Source organism: Gossypium hirsutum, chromosome D08 (assembly GCF_007990345.1).
Source record: "Gossypium hirsutum isolate 1008001.06 chromosome D08, Gossypium_hirsutum_v2.1, whole genome shotgun sequence".
Taxonomy (NCBI): domain Eukaryota; kingdom Viridiplantae; phylum Streptophyta; class Magnoliopsida; order Malvales; family Malvaceae; genus Gossypium; species Gossypium hirsutum.
Window position 1 is genome coordinate 6668654 of NC_053444.1, and position 20723 is coordinate 6689376.

The 20723-nt window shown below is 34.3% G+C and overlaps 2 protein-coding genes and 1 pseudogene across 3 annotated transcripts; 1 reads left to right on the forward strand and 2 right to left on the reverse strand.

Moving 5' to 3' along the window:
* Positions 1 to 3226: 3226 nt before the first annotated feature.
* LOC107915480 (scarecrow-like protein 23) lies at positions 3227 to 4919 on the reverse strand. Its single transcript, XM_016844639.2, has one exon. The coding sequence runs from the start codon at positions 4685 to 4687 to the stop codon at positions 3356 to 3358; it is 1332 nt and encodes a 443-aa protein (XP_016700128.2). The 5' UTR covers positions 4688 to 4919; the 3' UTR covers positions 3227 to 3355.
* Positions 4920 to 5680: 761 nt separating this feature from the next.
* On the reverse strand, positions 5681 to 6436 carry LOC107915486 (60S ribosomal protein L27-3-like; annotated as a pseudogene).
* A 3057-nt stretch (positions 6437 to 9493) lies between these two features.
* LOC107915492 (differentially expressed in FDCP 6 homolog) lies at positions 9494 to 16131 on the forward strand. 2 transcript variants are annotated; one of them, XM_016844648.2, is made up of 11 exons: positions 9494 to 9756; positions 9831 to 9944; positions 10117 to 10178; positions 10276 to 10359; positions 10473 to 10504; positions 10617 to 10698; positions 10946 to 11174; positions 13603 to 13830; positions 14105 to 14397; positions 15008 to 15412; positions 15849 to 16131. In XM_016844648.2, exons 1-10 carry the CDS (start codon positions 9733 to 9735, stop codon positions 15363 to 15365), a joined length of 1506 nt encoding a protein of 501 aa, XP_016700137.1. In that variant the 5' UTR covers positions 9494 to 9732; the 3' UTR covers positions 15366 to 15412; positions 15849 to 16131. The 2 variants fall into 2 exon arrangements, with proteins under 2 accessions (XP_016700137.1, XP_016700139.1); XM_016844650.2 differs by having other exon boundaries at positions 9610 to 9756; positions 9837 to 9944.
* The last annotated feature ends 4592 nt before the right edge of the window (positions 16132 to 20723 follow it).

Genomic DNA, 20723 nt, shown 5'->3' on the forward strand with positions numbered 1-20723 from the left:
TTTTTCTGATCTGAAATGTAAGCATATGAGATGCAACCAAAAATTCTTAAATGATCAACATTTGGTTGATGTCTGCTCCAAGCCTCCTCTGGTGTCATGTTTTGAACAGCAAATGTTGGGCTTCTATTCAAAACATGAATGCTCCATTGTACTACTTCAGGCCAGAACTCCTTTGGAATATTGCTCATTCGTAAAATACTTCACACTATATTCGAAATGGTACAATTTTTTCTTTCGCTTACACCATTTTGCTGAGGAGAGTAGGCTATCATGAGTTCCTTTTTGATCCCTTGTAGTTCACAAAAATCTATAAATTCTCGTGAATTGTACTCTCCTCTCCAGTCGCTACGAAGAATTTTTATCGAGCTTTGAGCATCATTTTCAATAAGGGCCTTAAAGCTTTTGAAGGCTGCAAAAGCTTCTGATTTTTCTTGCAAGAAGTAAACCCATGTTTTTCGACTAAAATCATCAATAAATGTTATAATATAACATTTTCCTCCATTTGATTTCAGATTGATGGGACCACATAGATAGGAATGGACCAACTCCAATCGTCGTTTGCCTCTTCGAGATTTTTCTGTGGGAAAGCTATCACGTGCTTGTTTTTCAATAATGCAATCTTCACAAATCTCAGTTGGAGGATTAAAATTGGGAAGACCGGCCACCATCTTCTTTTGTTGCAAAGTTTTTATCCCTCCGAAATTCAGATGTCCATACTGATAATGCCACAACCAAGCTGGATTAGTCAATTTTGCAGTAAAACAATAATGACTAACCTTTTAGAGATACAAGAGAAATATTCTATTCTTTGTCATATTGACTCTAGAAATCAAGCCCACTTTGTTGTTTTGAATTTTGCACTCTATTTTTAATGAGAACTTTATAACCTTTATCTTGTAATTGGCCAATGCTCAGCAAATTGGTTCTTAAATCTGGAACAAACAGGACATCGAAAATTGTTTGAGTAGAATTCCCTTTAGCTTGAATAACGACATGCCCTTTTTCCCATAATCGAGACCTTAGAGCAATCACCAAATTTCACCGTATCACGATAGGATTCATCAAGAGTGGAGAAGGCTGACTTGTCTCCGCTCATATGATTGCTACAACCAGTGTCTAAATACCACAAATCTTTGTTGGTTTCTTCTTTCGCATGACAAACCATTAACAAAGATATCTCCTCCTCATTTTCAATTGCTTCTGCAAAATTAGACTTTTCTCCATGCATTTTATTTAAATTCGTGTAACATTCAGAACGGTAATTCCCATACCTGTGACATCGAAAACATTCCACATTTGCCTTGTCTCTGTCTGCTGACTTTAGTTTTCTATCATTTGACCGATAACCTCGATTGTTTCTCCTCAAGTTTTCGTCACCTACTTTTTCATTGAAATTTGTACCCTTCCACTTGCCTTTGTCAACTCGAACGTTTTGCGTGTTGGAAGTTGCTTTTAAGGCCTGCTTCTCGTTGTCTTGTTGTATCAATTTTTGCTCATGAACCACCAAAGAATTCTGCAACTCATCAATGGAGAGAGTATCAAGATCCTTCGATTATTCAATGGAGCAAATAATAAAATTAAATTTCGGTAGCATGGATCGAAGAATCTTCTCAACAATTGCAACGTCCTCAAACTTGTCCCCATCTTGTTTGCGATCGCCATCGTTCTTGAGAAGTAATCTGAAACTGTCTCACCAGACTTCATGCGTAAAGTCTTGAATTCACCACGGAGAGCTTGAAGTTGTGCTCGCTTCGCCCTCGCATTTCCTTGATACTTCTTTTTCATGGAGTCTTAAATTTCCTTTGAGGTGTCCTTTTGAAAGATTGTTTCCAAGATTGAGCAATCAATAGCTTGGAACAAATATTTTTTTGCCTTTAAATCTCTCAACTTTAATGCTTTCAGCTCCGTTCTTTTCGCATCTGTTAAAGGAGTTCCCGTTGCAGGTTCGGTAATTCCGCTATCAACAACCTGCCAATACTCTTCCGATTTTAGAAAATTTTCCATCAACATGCTCCAATGATCATAGTGACCATTGAACTGTGGAATTGCCGGCTGCACAAAGTTGTCTGTAGCCATGTGTTGGCTTCTATTGCTGCTACAGACTCTTACCCTCCCTCACGTGTTTCACTTAAAAATAACCTGACTCTGATACCATTGATAGAATTAATGAGCTGGAAAACTTTGTCCTTTATTTCAGCAAAGCAATGCCTTATATAGGCAATTACATAAACAAAAAAAAAACTAAATAAAAGGGACGTGATTAACACCACTAAAAATAGCTTCTTAGTTTATTGACAACTTAAACCACTACCTAAAGACTAGGAAAAATCATATTGAAAAATAATAAGTAAATTTTAACAGCCATGTGATTAAATAAAATATCTAACAAATATAAGCATATTAAATAGGTATTTTGTGCTAATGAAAAAAATATATTTTGAGTGCGAATTTTGAATAGGAATGTTGGTTGGTGTACAATAATATAAATAGAAGCAAAAATTAAAATTGGATAAAAAAAAAGACAAATAAAAAATTTGCAAGTTAATTAAGGCGTATTAAATGAGAATTTTATTTATGTTTACAATTAAATCTAATATTTTGGGAAAGAAATAATCTACCAATGTTTCAACAGTCATTACTACTTAATATTTGAACGTTAATCATGCACAATTTGACTCAACTGAAAGTTTAATCACCAATAACAATTTGACTTTTGCAAAGACTATGCCACACAAATTTTGAGTTACCATTAACAATAGTTGCTTCCACGTGGCAATTGAACAACTATGCCAACTCAGCTAAATTACCATAGAAAACCTTGCTATAAAATATTCTTTTTTAAATTTGTAATTATTTTTATATTTTGATTTATAACATAAATTTTAATTTGTAAAAGAACTTCTTAATTTTATTATTATTTAATTTGTTTTTCTTAAAATAAATATAATATAACCGATTGAGTATTAACTTGATTGACATAAATATTATTGTCAATGTAGGAAAATGTAAGATTGAGTCTTCATAAGAGTTAGAAAATATTAGTATAATAAAAGATATTTGGATGGTTGATTAGATTGAAGCAGAAATGTCGGAAAGTGCTTATGTTGCTCGTTTGAAATCAATTTTGTTTTTAATACCTAACATTGACTAAATTATTTTTGGCTTTAAAAAACGAAAATCAAAAGCAAAAATAATAGGAAATAAAAGGAAAAAGTCACAAAACGAGTTGAGAACAGAGTTGTTTCTCCATAAATTATTATGATAAAAAATCCTGAAAATTGAGGGGATATATTTTTATAGGTTTGGAGAAATATTTTTAGAAAATTTAGATACACAAAAATAGAGAACAATGTATTTAATCGGACGGCTGCCAGGCGGAGGCAGTCAACAAAGACAGATCTTTCCACCCTAATTTGAGGCACCCATTCTCTTCCAACAGGGTGTACCCTTTCCAAGGGAACATCCCCAGCAAAAGGCTTGCTTGCGCTGCCGGGTTTCCACCCAACGACACGGGTTGGAACCCGACCCGTCTCAACTCCTCACCCCATCTCTCCACTTTAACCTCTCCCGTCCTCTTGGGCCCACCAACTGCCACGATGTTCCTAATCTCGTTCCCGAACAGCTGCTGCTCCACCGTGTGCCTCTCTAGGCTGTCCACACTTAACCCGTCCCCCAGCGCGTCGAACAACGCGCTGTAGTAATGCAATGCTTCCACGAACCGCCCTAGGAAACTACCCCCGTGGCTTAAGTCCTGTTCCACGATGGTGATTAATTTCGGTTTCAACACCGTCAACAATCTCAACGTCGCCAAATCACTCCCCGTTATGTCGTATAAGCAATGATGCATCCAATGGACCACCACCGCTTCACTTGACCGGACTCCCAGTTGATTCAGATCTGTTACATTTCCGATTTTGCCCTCCAGCGGATGGAACTCGAATGGTAACCCTAACGATGCCGCGAAATCCGCCAGTCTTTTCCCGGTCAACTCCAGGAGCTCCGACGAGGATCCGAACCCCGTGATTCTCATTGATCGGATCTTTTTCGACCGGGAGGCGAGGATGTGGAATAATCCTGGCCATTGGAGACCTTGCATGATGTCGAGATCGATGACGTGGACACAATCCTCACCACTCAATGCTTGGAAGATGGCTTGATTGGCGGTGAAGTGAGAGAATTTGACCAAAGGACTTATCGAATTGTAAGATTGCAGCGCATTGAAGATCTTTTGGGACTGAGTCAAGGTAAGTGATTTGTTATCCAGGGGAGAATAGGTTCTTAAGCTAGAACTCACCACGCGTGCCTGCAAAGCGTGTGCGAAGTACGCGCCGACACGTTCGGGAGATGAGCCGAACGGAGAAGAGAGTTGGGATATTTCAGGTAAAAGATCGGTGGCGTCCTCGAGGTTATCCATGGCGACGCATTCGGCGCATTGGAGCAGGAGACCTAAAAGCCTTAACCCTGTAGACTCACCTTCTATCACCGTTTCATCATGTTCATCGGCGGCAGCTGCTTTGTCGCCGGAGGAGTAGTTAGGACGCTTGTTAGAAGGATCATCAGCAGTGGAATCTTCGCCGGTAGCTGCGGAGACGTCTCTTTCGACGCGCTTTGACTTCATGGAGGAGCTAGGATTAGAGCTAGTAGTGTTGGAACTGATTGGAGATTGAGGAACTAAGCTTTGAAGCATGATCGATTAAGAGAGAGAGAAAGAGCGAAAGGAGAATAGATTCGAAAGGTGAGGAACTTTTGGGAGAAAAGGGACAAATATCTTTTGAAGAGGACTAACAAAAGTTCTTCCTGTACAGAGTTTTTTTGCAGAGTTGTGTCAGAGATTGAAAGTTGCTGGGCCTGTTTGGGAGGTGAGAAACTGAAAGAAAATTTCTATCATCAAGGAGAGAAAAAAAAGGTAGATAACTTTATCTCTTCATTTACTCTTTAAAATCATTTTTGTATTTTATGTGATGATCGTTAGGTAAAGGGGAGGCTGTCGTTAAGTCCGTTTGATTAAGTGGCTGGATTAAGAACTAGAAAATTAAATTAATTAAAGCTAAAATGGATCGTCATTGGATTTGGGTAAAATTAAAGGATGAGCATTTTGTCTTTTATGTTAGGACTTAATACTTTTATTATAATATCGTGTATAACTTATGGTTTCATCGAAGCTACTGGACTTTATATAACTTTATTATTATATTAATATTCCACAGTGTAAAACTTGGTATATTGCAACTGACAAAATAGTACTCAACTTGGCAGACGCCAGTAGTACCACTTGGTCATGTTGCGTTATTATCCTTTAATTTAGGTGTAAGAAATACGAATTTAATCTTTAATTTTTATGATGTGGACGTTATATTGCCGCTTTGATGTTGACCATGAATTATTGTTGGTATTGATGACGTCAATACCTGTTCTTATGAGAATTATATTCTGTTCGTACCAAGGTTTAAAGGAAAATGGCCAAAATATAAAAAGTGACTAGGGATAGGGATAGGGAAAGATGATCTTTATTCTATAAAGTTACGATTTGATCTCAAGTTAAAGTAAACATTACCATTTCGTCTACAATTTTAGGACCACCACGTCCATAACTTTCGATTTTTTTCCAAAAAAAATAATAATTAGTGAGAAAATCCCATGAAATGACTAAATCAGGGAAAATTGATGTGGAACCAGAAAATCGAAGTTAAGCATGGAAGAATTGAAGAGCGGAATTCGCTTGAAGGTACAACCAAGTTCAACTCAATACAGCATCGATGATGATACAAAAATGGCCAAACAACGAAGACTCGAATTCTCAAGCTTTTTTTCCGTATCCATCTAAGGTTGAATTTAAGTACAGCACCAAGAGGAGTGCAAACGACATAAGAGGTTCTATGGAAAATGTTAAAGGAAAGGAAGACTTAAAACCTCAGCTTGGTAAAGAACCACCTGTTTTTTCCTGTTTTGAACCTCTCTTCCATCCTTTGTTTGATAGTCTTAGAAGTGGCTACTTTCTTGTCCTTGGTCTGAAGCGCGTCGACGGTGACGGTGTCTTTCAAGTCGACGTCGAGGGTGTATCGTGTGGGCATCAGGTGCTGGTAGTTCACGAGCTTGACGAAGCACTTGACGCGCAATTTCTTGGCGGTTTTCTTGGCGGAGTCCTTGCGGATGACCTAGCTCGGGTACTTTTTTATCCCCGCGACCAAACAGTGGCCATAGGGACGGTCACGTGTGCCGTCGTCGAAGGATTTTACGATCACGGCTTTGCGTCCGGCGTAACGGCCTTGGAGGACAATGACAGCTTTGTTGGGCTTTAGAATCTTCACCATGGCGACGGCGGCTTTGATTCTCGCCCTGGCGCAAAACCAGAAAGGAAAAATATTAATTGGAAAATGAGGTAATATATAATATGAGTTTAGTGAAACCCTAGCATATTCGGTTTTATGGGCTTTGGGCTTTAAGTATGTACAGGTGGATTTGAATCTTGTGTTACCTTCGATCATTGGGATATTCATTCTCAAATTTCGGATTTAATATACTCTTTTTTAGGGTTAGTCTGAACTTGTTCACAGGTATTTAATTGGTATCTGACTTTTTTCATGAGATTTAGTTGATACTTGAATTTGTATTTTATCTCTTAAGTTGGTATCTCTGTACTAATATCATTAGTTTATACTGACATGGCATTAATAACTAATCCGTTGGTGACTTGTAGAAGCCTTTTAGTATGTCATGTGGCAAATATAAATTTCAAGAATTAAAAAAAATTAAAAACATATAAATTAATATAGAAAAAGTTGTATATTTTTTCACATCAAGAATGAAGCTGAACAAAATTTACTCTTTTTTTATTAATTAATTAATTTATTTTTAAATATTTTTAATTTATGCTCGTCATGTGGCATATTGAGAAGTTTTTACGTGTCACCATCAGATTGGCCATTAATGCCACGTCAGCATAAACTAACAATGTTAGTGCGAATGTATTAACTTGGGTGATGAAATACAAGTTCAAGTATCAACTAGGTACAAAAAAAAGTTTAGGTACCAAATAGGTTAAAAAAAACTCATGTACCAATTAAGTACTTTTGGGCAAGTTCAATGGGCAAACTACATATTAATCCTTGATATGTAATTTCTTAATTTAATTTTAGCTTCTTAAATGCCTAACGAAATACTAACACGAGAAAGACATTATATGTCTAAATCCACTTGAACTCGACAACTCGCAATTTTCAATAGCTTTGAACATCATCAATGTTAGTTGAATTAGTGCCCTGTTAACGATATGGTTCCTTTTTTTAAAAATAGGTATGAATTGATAAATATATTTAAATATAAATATTCAAGCTATGGTTCCTTTTTTTAAAAATAGGTATGAATTGATAAATATATTTAAATATAAATATTCAAGCCAACATTTAACATGAAAGGTTAATGAAAAGACATGATTTAAATGATATTTTAATTTAAAAGTTGGGATGAATTTTTTAAAAATTTAGATATCAAATCAGAATTTTGTTGATAATATTGAAAGTTATGGGTGGTTCACATTGTTGGGGTGTGGAAAGTCATTTGTGGCATGTGGGACAATGATGGTGAGATCAGAGGGTTAGGAAAGAAGTCGAGTAGAGTGTTTGTGGAAGATTCAGACTTGATCTGTATTTGGTGATGGGGAAAGCTTATATAAATGAGGAAAGCTTGATGTTTCTCGCTCAAAATGATGCCTTACCATGTAGATTTAAGGGTAGTGTGATGGATGGCCATGCTTAGGGTCTGCTTGAGTAGACTTGATAATATCAAATATAATTGGTCTCAATATTGAGAAGTTGGTGCTAAAAAGTGATGGAACAATGAACACTTTTACTTCTCGAAGATTTTCGTAAGATTAATCTCAAGCGAGGTCCCTTTGCAAAGTATATCATCTTGCTAGGGGTTTGATCCCTTCCTTATCTTCTCTAAGGTTGTTTAGTTTATTCAACATAATTGTTTTGAGACAAATTTTTTTAGAATGATTTATGTATCTATAACCTGAAGATATTTGGTACAACTAATTTTTATTTTAAATTAAAATTTTTATAAAAAAAACTTATTTTAATTTTTTTTGGTTGAAAATAAAAGGCGGATTTAGTACATGACTAAAATACCACTAAAGCTAGAACCCAAACGACGCACTTGCATCAAGCTGTTAATATCCTTCTCCAAAAGCCTTCGTACATATGATGGTGGATCAACCAATACAACCAATTAATTCATTCCACCCCTATTGTCTTTGCTAAGCAATCATCAACCTTATTACTTTCTCTCAAGACATGTCGAAGTTTAACTTATCAGTCTCTATTATACCACTCATGAATCAGTCGGACTTCTATTGTATTACTATTTGCTGCAAAGTTGTTCCTAATAGTATCAATTAACAGGGCATTGTTGCTTTCCACCTCAACTTGTTTGAAACCCCTCATCCATGCTAGCTTCAAGCCTTCAAGGATAGCTTGAGCTTCAATTTGGAAGATGCTAGCCATACTTATTACCATTTCAAAACCCACCAACCACCCTTTGCTTGGTCCTCTCAATGCTCCTCCTATTGTTGCCCTTTGTCTGCTTGTCGACATCTAGCCATCAATATTAATCTTGACCCATCCCGGTTTAGGCCTTTGCCAGCTATTTTCTATCCTTAACTTGCATGCCATTTGCTCCATGCTGCCATTATTTCCAAACAATCTTGCCCATGCCGTAGTCGAGGCTATTAAATTCTAGCTACTCCCGCTAACATTGTTGAAGATAAAGTCATTACGATTCTTCCAAAAGAACCAAGTGACTATTGCAAAAAATGCCGACCATTCTCCGCCATCAAATTTTAATTCCCTTTTGTTCATGATATTTCAGTGAATCCATTACTCAAATGTTAAGTTAAAGAAAAAATTACAATTTATCAATGCATTTCAAATAGATTAAGCAAAACCAGTCTTTTACTAAGTGAATTGCCGTTTCTATAGGCTAATCACAGTGTTTGCAAAAAGTATCGATGTCTTACCTCTCTTTTTACATTCCTCATTAGTCAAAAATCTTTTTCGAATAAACAACCATAGAGAAACTCGCCATAACTCTCCAAATGAATCTGTCATACCCAAAAAGTCTTGATCCATTAATGTTAAAAAGATGTATATATTTCTGTAAGGGAGAAATTCTCTACCGATAGCCACCGCCAAAAGATTTGATCAGAACCCGGATCCCTCAACGGTGTGTTGCAAGAACATATTTGGACAACACTCGATTTTAGACGAACCGAGACTGGAGGATGAAGTGATAAAATCCAGTCAAACAAAATGAAAGAAAAAATGTTTTTTTTTTCAAAAAAATATTTAATTATTGCCAGTAACTTTATTTCCTTGGGAAAAACGAACTCCATAAAACAAATATTATAAAAGTTTAAAAAATAAAAATAACTTGACTGGATAAATATAGATATTTCTATTAATAGAAATAAATTAAATGGTCACAACAAAACAAGGAAAATTACAACTGGGGGAAAGTTGAAAAAAGAATTTAAGAAAAAGGGAAAATAAAGCATGGCGTAACTGCTGGTCCATGCGACAAACCTAACGGCTCACTGTTTAATTAAAAAATTAAAAAAAATAAAAACACAAAAACCCAACTAACGCAATATTTCTACGAAGTAAATATTGTTTTTTTTTTTAAATATTCTCAGCTGAAGATTAGAGCTTTTTTTCCCCTCGGATTTGATCTTCCATGGCTTCCAATGGCGCTTCTACGGTAAATCCTTTTCTTTTTTTTATTAATAGTAATCAGAATTGGAATTGATTTTTTTTAATTTTTATTTGAAAAAGGAACAGGGAGTTAGGGATGTGACGGAGAACAGTTTGGAAAAGATCAAACGGCAGCTGGCCTCTGGCTCTGGTAGGAACTTGCTACAAGGTCCACTTCTCAAGCGATCTGAAACCGTATGATCTTCCTCTACTCTTTCTCTCTCGTTAATTTTATAATTTGCATTTACAGTACTAAATTCGAGCTAAGTTTCGATTTTTATTTCAGTTATAATTTTCATTTTTAAAAAAATTAAAATTTCAAGAAATTTTGGTGATTTGGTTTATGTGATGTACATTGGTTTAACAGTTGAGGAAATGGAATGAACGTTGGGTGATATTAGACCCCACAACAGGGAAAATGGAATACAAGTAAGTGTATCTGTAGGTTCTTATTCCTTGTTTTCTTTTTGAGATTGAAACTAAACTAGGAATTCTGTTGTTTTGTGTTTTTTTTTGGTTGGTTTAGGACTAGGAGGAATGAGCCAACTGTTAAGGGAATCATGACGTTCAATGAAAACAGCACCATTGCCATATCTCCTGTTAACTTTCAGTAAGTGATTTTCTTGTTTCTAATTTGGTCTATTGGTGGTCTGAGACTCTTGAGTCCCTATTCTTTGGCTGAGAATTGTTATTAATATATATTTTTTACTTTTTTTGCTGCAGTGGACTTCCAAAGTACGAAGGCTGCTGTTTCTGTATCCAAATAATTTTCGAATGAAAAATTGAAATGTTTTAAGTGTTTTCTTTTTTATGTTATGTGGAAAATCTAGTTGCTAAACTTGCATGCTTCTTAACAATACCATTTAGATATTGGGACTCCCCAGAAAAATGACTACTTTCTTTGTGCGGAGACTCCTGGTGCTGCAAGAGCTTGGGTATCAACTTTACAGTAAGTTAGCTTTTTACTGTTCTATTTTCTGTTATATACATGTATATATATTTATTTCTTGTTAAGTTTGATTGATTCCGCGTGTAACATAATTCCTATCACTTTAATTCACCTTGTCTGAAGATGATGGCTGATACTATCTCCTGTCATCTGAAAAGTATACATGTCACATAATTTACTGACTCATTTCGGACCTCATTTTTCGTATACCTTGTTTTATCCTCATGTTGCTGTTTGATTGTTGTAGTGCAACGCAGTTGGTTCTAAAGGCCCACAAAGAGGCTGTCAATTCCTTAAGTGGGAATGGTTCTGCAAAGTTGGGTACGGTTGCAACTGTAGTTGCTGCCGCAAATTCAACAGCCAGGGAATGTTCTAAAGAAATTGAAGCAGCAATGCAGATATCTTTGAGAAATGCCTTAGGATTGGTGACAAATGTACCCACTGATGGTCCAATGGATGACCTTACAATTATGAAGGTATGCTATCAGCAGTTTCTCCTATTCTTGTGTTTATGGGCTGTGATTTTAAGTTATTTGAAGATACCAGTGTTATACGTAGATTGAAGTCTTATTCTCAGACAGAACAGGTTGAAGCCTCATTCACACACACAACTTATTGTAAGAGCATGTTTGAAGTGCAAAACATTTATGCTTGATAAGATAACCTTTTCCATAATGTTAGGAGCTGGACTTGTGATGCTTAAAATTTTTGACATATATTTACAGTCTAATTATCCTTTTGTATTTGACATTGTGAAATGTTTACCATTATTTTATCTATTTAGCAATCTAGTAGATTCTCATGTAAACATGCTCTTAGCAGATTGCTTCTGTCTGGCAGTAAGATTAGGTAGATGGAAAAACCCTAAAATTCCTACCCTCAGTTCTGCTGGCTGTACTTAAAGTAACTGGATAGATTGATATATGCCTTTTTATTTGTTCCTGAGGTGTGGAGTCAAATGCTTCTTTTGCTAATAGTCAGGTTTGCTAGACTCCAGTTTGCATTACCTAGCTTTCTATATAGGATGGAGTAGACTGTTTTGCCTCAGAATACTTTTCTGAAATGGAATGACATGGCTAAGAAATTTGTGTTGGATATAACAAATAATTAATTAAGAGAAATTATTTCAGTGCCTTAACCAAGATGCTAGTAGCTTATTGTTCCCCCGTATCTATCACCTTTTTCCTTGCTCCCATCTTTGGCCATGAGCACATATAGGAAGTGAAATGATATAAGTCAGAGAGAAGATGTGATGTCCGTGATTATTCTACTATTTCTGAATTATTTTACATTGATGGATAGGAGTAGTTAATGGTTGCACTTCACACTGGTTTTCTTTCCACAACATAAAGCTTTTACTGTTGAATATGTGTGAATCTGCACTTGCACGAGTGTACAACATCAATGCAGATGACCGCTGGTGCATGAGCACAATTTTGCAGAAAAGAAAATACCGTGCTCTGTACTTTAATGGGCACAGCTTAGCAACCTGTGCAAGCTACTGTGGCAGAAATTTTGTTTTAAGCTTTTTTGGATAGCTAATGATTCATCTTTTTCAAGGTCTAGAATCAATCTCATTTGGTTTTCTGTGCTATAAGAAGTACTCCAATTGTTGTATTGGGCTGTACAGTTTTCTTGGCAAGAGTTAGCAGCAAGTTAATCTTTCTATCCCTTTCCCTTAGAAAGCTCATGACTAACTCTTAACTGCCTATTGATCTCTATTGCTCTTTTATAAGTCAACCAAGTTCTGGGTTTGTTTCTTTTCCTTTTCCAACTGAACATCCTTGAACCAGAATCCAATCTCTACTCTTTTTGGTTGATTTTTGGTATTCCACATTTTTTAAATTTATACAAACCATGATGTAACAAATTTTCACAGCCATATTGAATCCGTGTAACCTAGTCATGCTTACATTTCTGGGTGATTCTGCTTTTTGGGTAGATATACAGCTTTCTGGTTTTCCATCTTTGCTAAAACAAAGGATTTATACCTTTACATTATTGACTTCTTGGGATCATTTGACATGCATGACACTTCTATAAGTTAATAGGTTTTGGCATTAGTATTTCTTCAATGAGATTATTTTGGCTTAATGAACTTTTTCTTTGCAAGCAATCATAGCAATAGCATCCACATATTATGGAATTGAATACTTGTTGAAATCTTCATGGCAAAACTTGTGTTATCCCCTACTCAAGTTAGTTGTATAGCTTCAAACAATGTGAAAACGTTGTGGCAAGCTTGGTTGAGATAAGAAAACTGTTAATTTTTGGAAATTGGATGTGTGCTTCTACTTAGGTGTTGTAACTTGCGGCTTGTGTTGGTGCAATCAAGAAATCCTTGCTATCATATTATGCCAAAATTGATGATCCCCTCGAGTTACATGCCAATCAATGCATGGTTGTGGTCCATTTTACCATTAAATAATGGTTGTGAGCTAACCAAATAATTGTTATACTATTAAATGATGGTTTCTCATAATTGTTAATTTAAATCCATTGTTGGCAGTGTATTGGGAAGATTGGTGGTATATATTTAGGTCCAACTAGTGCAAAAGTAACTCTAGCTGACACTCTTGGGTCATGGTCCTGTCTTGTTATAGTTATCTAGATTTTAAGGTGTGATAATAAGGGCCAACTGTGGTGCGCCAAATTGGAGATAATGATGAATATCCTGATAATGCTGATGCTAAGAAAATTTTACTCCAGTTTGGGCCTTTGAGCTTGGAAAATGATCTTGTCCTGGGTTGACAGCTATTAAATGGATATTATGTGTTGTTTGTGCTTCTTAAGCAGGCTTTTTAACTCATTGGCTTGTCTCCTTATTGAGGTTAATGCTTTGTTAGTTAAAAGTATTTCGTTCTACCTAAATTTGGTTTTCTGATTGGTAGCTAAATCTTGTAGGAGACACTAAGAGTCAAGGATGAGGAATTGCAGAATTTGGCTCGAGATCTTCGGGCTCGTGATTCAACAATAAGAGAAATAGCAGACAAACTTTCAGAGACTGCTGAAGCTGCTGAATCTGCAGCATCTGCAGCTCATATAATGGATGAACAAAGAAGAATTGCTTGTGCAGAAATTGAGCGCTTAGCAAAAGATTCTGAAAATCAAAAGGAAGCTTTCATGTTAAAGGTATGACTACATTTAAATTGTCATTCACATCTTGTTGCTAGCATATTGATCTGATGGAGTCAATTGCATCCCAAAATCATTTATTTTGGCCTTCTCTCATCCTCCTCTATTGTTCAAATCTAATTCACTTAATGTCACTAACATTGCTTTTCACATTGGCTTTTGAGAAGTCACCTTCAATTGTCTTGACCTGGGCTTCTTGATTCCAATGTAACATATATGACTTGTAATCATAGTAAGTTTTGCTGTAAAGTCATTTCTTTGTTGTTTGTAGCTGAGGGAGTCTGAAGAAAAGCTTGGGTCCCTAAGTAAAGAAAGAGATCAATTGATTAGGCAGAGAGAGACTGCCATGCAGGAGGCACATATGTGGCGTACTGAGCTTGCAAAAGCTCGAGAGAGTGCTGTGATATTAGAAGCAGCAGTTGTGAGAGCAGAAGAGAAGGTCAGAGTTGCTGAAATGGATGCTGAGGCAAGAATAAAAGATGCAGCACAGAAAGAGGCTGCTGCGGTGAAGGAAAAGCAAGAACTTCTTGCTTATGTGAATGTCTTACAGGCACATCTCCAAAGGTTTGATGTCTTATTTTTTAAAGAATTTTACCATCCTTAGAACTGTGGCTTGTAAATTCATGCACTTGATAAACGACAGGAAATATTTGAAAAACTTGAAGTTCTAGATAAAGAAATAATTAACAAGAGAAATTAGTTTTTTATTATACCCTGCACGTCAAGTAATACTGGAGAAAATCTCAATATCATGCTTGAAAATGCAGAAGTCTTTGTGTGTTTTCACATCATGAAATTATATGTTTTGTGGCCATCTGGGCTCAAGGTGGTATGCTTGGATAGCAATCAAGGTTTGAGGATACATAAAACATTGTGTGCTTTCATCTAACTTCCTGCTGCTCTCCTGTTCAATCTAGAAACCTAAATTAAGACAAAATCATAGGTAGAAGAGTAAAAGTGCATTGATTAAATTGTTTCATATGGTAACGAAATACTCTCTTGTTTTTTCCCCTCTTTTGGGTGATAAAGCCATTTTCTCTCCATTTACTTGTTTATAGCTTCTGTATAACTTTGTTTAGTATTGTTGAGGTATTTGTTGTAGAACTGAAACTAGAATCATACATATGCTTGTGAGGCTACAGGAGTTGATATTGTCTTCTATTTTAATTCACAGACAACAGAGTGACGCAAAGCAAATTTTTGAGGAGAAGACCGAGTCTTCAAATACCAGTAACAGTCCACCTGATACGAAGAATGTTGACTTGTCAGAGAATGTCGATAAAGCTTGTCTTAGCGTTTCTAGAGCAGTGCCGGTGCCAGGGGAGAGCGTAGTCCGCATGGCAGTGGATCAAGTCAACATCCAACCAGTTGGTGAGGGTGAATGGAGTGATATTCAGGCAACAGAGGCAAGAATAGCTGATGTGAGAGAGATAGCCCCAGAGACAGAAGGAAGCAGCCATGACATTTCCGTCGATAACCAAGCAATCGATAAGCACCATGAGCAAGGAGCAAGCTCTTTCCGCCAGCCTTGAGAAAGCATTGCATATATACAGACGCTTCCGATCATAGGAAACTCAAGGTAGGTGAAATGCAAAGAAATCTTATAGATATATTAAAATTTCATCCTCCCTCTCAGTTCCATAAATTTAAGCTATTAACAAACTGTTTGATGTTGTTGTGGATGCTAACCATACTTGAATACAAGGGAGCTTCTGAAAAAAAAAAAAGTACATAGAGCCTTGTATGGATTGTAAATTTAACAGTAGTCTTAAAATAAGGGCCATGATTTATGTTTTTCATGTTTTGGTACTATAGAGGTCTTAGTGTAGTCTGGGATTATAGAGAAAGAACTGCAGATGATGGGATTTGAACTCTGAGCCTATACATGTATCAAGTGAGTTAAATTCGGGGTTCGATACTTTTGCAGCAAAATGTTACTGCAGTGCTTTTACTTCTAAAACATTGTTTGGTATTGATAGACCATTGTATGATTTATATGTGTCCTTTTATTTCAGTGATTTGGGCTTATATCTTCAAGCTGCTGATTTCAAGCTTCCCATGGACCATGTTTGTAGATGTCATTGTGTTTGAAGATAGGTTTTGTCTTGCCACTGCAAAGAATTTTATGTTAATAGTTTTTAAGGTTGAAAATGTAATTTTATTGTTTTTACTGTTTAATTTTATGTTAGAATATCGAGATTGAGGTATAATTTTTAGGATCATTTTTTAATGTTGGAAGCCGAGAGCCAATAACGTTTGCTTAATTTAAAAGGTGGTGTATCTTTTATTTTTCTTGTATTTCTTTTATCCATCGCACTTACAATTTATTTATTTATTTATTTCCTTTTTTAATTAGGCAACGTAGAATTTTGGGTCAACTCAATTTGTTTATAAAATTACCTTTAAATATATCGACATTCGAATTCTATTTACAAGAATGCCACCTTTCTTGTAACGAGAAATCATACAGTTAAATTGGATATATATATATATATATAATATGGGGTAAATTACTTAATTGATTACCCAACTTTTAGGATGTTTTTATTTTGGTCACATCCAAATTCATCACCTGTCAGAAATTTTTATCATTTTAATCACTTAACTTTTACCCCATAGCCACTGACTTGGCACATCATTTGTTGATCAAATCTAATTATAAAATACTAAGTCAAACTTTTCCACCAATCAAAATTTTCTTTTATTATTATTATTTTTGGGTCATAGTTCATTCTTCTTCCCGAATACAACTTTTTTTTCCCTCCAACACCAGACTAGGCCTGCGCACCTTTCTTCCGCCCCTTCGCAATCATTGAGAGCAGGGAGCAAAGGGAGTCTGGTGTTGGAAGTAGGGGTGTGGGAGGGGGAAAAAAAGTTGAATTAAGGAAGAAAAAGGATAGAAGAGAAACAAGGCACACCGACTATATGTTATTGTTGTTTAAAATGAGAATCGGAAGCCAGGTCCAGCATCAGAGAGGAACTATGGCCTCTTCTATCTTGATGGTTTATAATGTAGAGTTCAGGGTTGTCAGCTCGCACAAATAATGTAAGAAAATCATCTCTTGGTTTCACAATAACTCAACCAAGTTGTTTAAATAATGACATCTCCACTAATTCTATTTATTTCCATTAAATTTTAGCTCTCAGACTTTTCAACCTTCAAATTTTAATTTTATTCATTAAAATGCTTTTTAACTGATTATTTTTTATGTTAAACTTTGTCGGATTATCAATTATATAAATACAAATAAACAATATTATATTATATATTAAATTTTAAATTATTTTAAATATATAAATAGTTTATAAAAATCTTTTTTAACTTGATGACTTTTATGGGCATTTTCATTTTTATCTTACCGTTGTTTGAATCTGAAACACATATTCTATCATTGGTTTTAATCTTATCGTCATCGCTGTTTTAAACCTTATCAAAGTGTAGCTTAAACAATAGTTTTTCAACTTCTACTTAATAGAGAGATCCTTTAAATAATATGATTAAAGTATCATTGATGTTCGTTTTACTATTCATAAAAGATAAATCTTTTTCAAGGTTTGTAGCTATTCATCCCAATAATGTAGTCTCCAAAACTCGAATATGAGTTTTCTCCATGAAAAGACAATCCACCTAACATTTGTCGGCGAAATTGATATATTAAAAGCCAAATATTTTTGTGAAATAATAATGATTTAATGTACACTTTAACCTTAAAGTATATCGTTTTTCTCACTTTTCATTACTGATGTTAAAATAAGTTCATATCTTATAACAACAAATTTGGATATTTATTCAAATGAAAAAGGATTATATAAAACATGGATATTATTCCTTTCTAATAGTTTTATGTTACATCATCATCTTGAATTTCAAGATTTTAATTTGGATTTGATTTTTTTCAAATTCATTATTAAAAAATTGATACTGATGAGGCTTTCACTATTTATTACTTACGATTCTTTCCCTTATTCAAATTATAACAATGAGCAAACCAACAAACTAACTTCCAAAACATTAATATTTTAATTAATCTAAAAAAGAGAGTACATGCTCCTTCATTAGCAAGGCGAATAATATTTTAACAGTTACGATTGAATGAGCCGCCGCCGCAAGGCGGAGGTGGTATTGGCTGATTCGACCCTGGAGTGCATTTGTTTGAACCTCTTCGCCCGCATGTGGAATCGGCGCGAAGAGCTCCCAAAAAACTAGCTTCACTTGATCCATCTGGAAATAATAGACTCGTTTCCATCTCCACCAACCCCTCGTCCTTCACCGCTGCTGCAAAACAATGATTGGTACACATCAACATCGGCATCACTATTACTAAAAATAAACCTCTCTTTTCATTGTAACCTCCCATTTTCTCTTCTTCTCTAACAATGGGGTGAGTTGTATACGTAGAAATGAGTATTATATATAGCGCAGCAGCAGCATATGTGAGTTTTTCCATTAATGAAATATTTTCATGTCTGGGTCTCCGCCCATACGGGTTGACTGCTGCTACTCTCTTTTTTTTAACTCCGCGTTTGGACTTGGTCTGCTCTTACTGTGACATCATTTGAATACAAAAGTGAAGTTCATACTCTACCATTTTTGGATTTCAACAATCAAACAAACTGTGATTAGAGAATAGAAGTGTAATTATATAAGCAAATGTCATCATTCATCTTCTCAAACCATAAACTTATGTTCACACTGAGCGATGGACCTGTAATTTGTCTTCATTTCTTTCTAAATTACAAATCAATGAGGAATTGAAACCCGGAAGAATCTTTTGTTGTTAGCTATGGGGAAATTAAAAACGGTTGTTGTAGTGAAAAACGTGATTAGATTCAAACATTCAAAATAAAAAATAAGATTTCACCAACAAAATAATAATAATAAATAAGATATTTGTATAGCCGCGAGCAAAACTCAATTCGATTTAAAAAAATCGAAAAAAAATTTGAATTTCGAGTTAATTGAATCGAGTTATTCAAACTATCCGAGTTCAAATCGAGTTAAATTTTACAACTCGAATAATTCGAGTTATTCAAATAACATATTAGTGTAAATACCCTTTTGGCCTATTGGTCTCTCTCCAACAAAAATTACAAAAAACATTCAAAATAATTTTCGAAAATTCAAAATATTTATAAAAATTTCAAAATTTATATTTTTTAAAAAATATATAAAGAAAATTAAAAAATTAAAAATTTTCTAGAATAATAATTTTGGGACCTAAATAAGTTAATTAATGATTCAAGTTTATCATACTAAAATATTTGAAAATGTTTTCAAATTTATGTGCTCTAACATGTAATTAGTTATAATGTAACAATATTTTAATTTGACATGTTTAATTTTTTAATTTAATTTGAACAATTTATCTCGGTTCGACTCAACTCGAATTTCATTTCACTCTACACCATTTGAAAAAAAAATTCAAATTGAGTTAGGATGATAAAATAAGATTCGTCAACTCGATTAACTTGAAATTTTTTCACTCGATTTGATTGAACGCTCACCCCTATATTTGTATCTATTATTATAAATTATTAAAGAACATATTTAAATTAAATAATAAATAATAAATGCCATTTATGTTAAATTATAATAAAACATATATTTATATTGAAACTAAATGTACAAAAATACTTATATTACATATATATTAAATAATAATTAAAATCATTATTACACTAAAAATATTATAATTGAAGGGGCAAAATAAGAACTCCAATATTTATTGGAGGTCCAGTCAACTTTAGTGATTAAAAAGTCAACTGTGTGTTATCCAACAACCTTCCAATTTTCTTTTATTATTGAAGAACATCCTTCCAATAAATTTGTTTCAATTGCTAAACTTTTTTTTCCTAAAGATGCCAACACATTGGAGCATTCAAAATATACAACACTAAATTTAGTAAAAGAATTTAATATTAGTAAACATAATATAAATTAATCAGGTTTTTCTATCATCTTAATTATTAGTCCCGACTTTAAATACTGGCTTAAATTTAATATGTGTATGGATAATTTTGATCTTTTGTATTAAGAAAAAGAAATATCATTCTTAAATTTTATTAACACTGTTAGTTCAAAACTCCGGTAAGGTAAATCTCGAACACACGATCGAAACTCGAACAGAAAAAGAAGAAATAGGACAGGCTCCAAGGCGTGTATCAAGCCACTATCTTTAAGGTTATATTCGCCCACACCTACCTTCGGTGTGCAAATGAGTTCCAAGCAAATTAACCTCGAGGATACAATGAAGCCAATGACTATTTGCGGTTTGCACTGACGAGAATAGTCCACTATGCACTAAGCAATGTATAACAAAAAACTCAATTTCTACAAAGGATTTTTGCAGTAATACTTTATAGAATAATCTAATAATATTAGAAAATGAAGGAAGGAAAGAAAGAGTATTAGAATTTGTTGATATATTTCCAAATGAAATCTCATTCCTATTTATAGAAATTTTCATCTCTTCATAGAGACATCTTTCAATAGGTGTCTTTATGAATAAATAAATAATAATAATTATTCATTTAATTTTGTAACTATTCAAATAATATTTTTTGAATAGTTATAATTCTTTTTTAAAAATCAAATGATATAACTTTTGACCAATAACCAAAAGTTTTATCTTTTGATTAATTACAGCCATTCATTTATAATTATTGGGATACTATAAATATTTGAAAATATTCCAACAAACACAATCTTTTTTAACACATCAAAGTCAAATTATCTATGTAAACATGCATGTTATTTTTTTACAATTTGATCTACGTGTTTTAAGAATTATCTACATAAGATCTAAATTAATATTTAGCGTCTAAATTGATGATTAGATTGACAAATCTAATTGATAGAACGACTTTTAAAATTTAACTAACAAATTTAG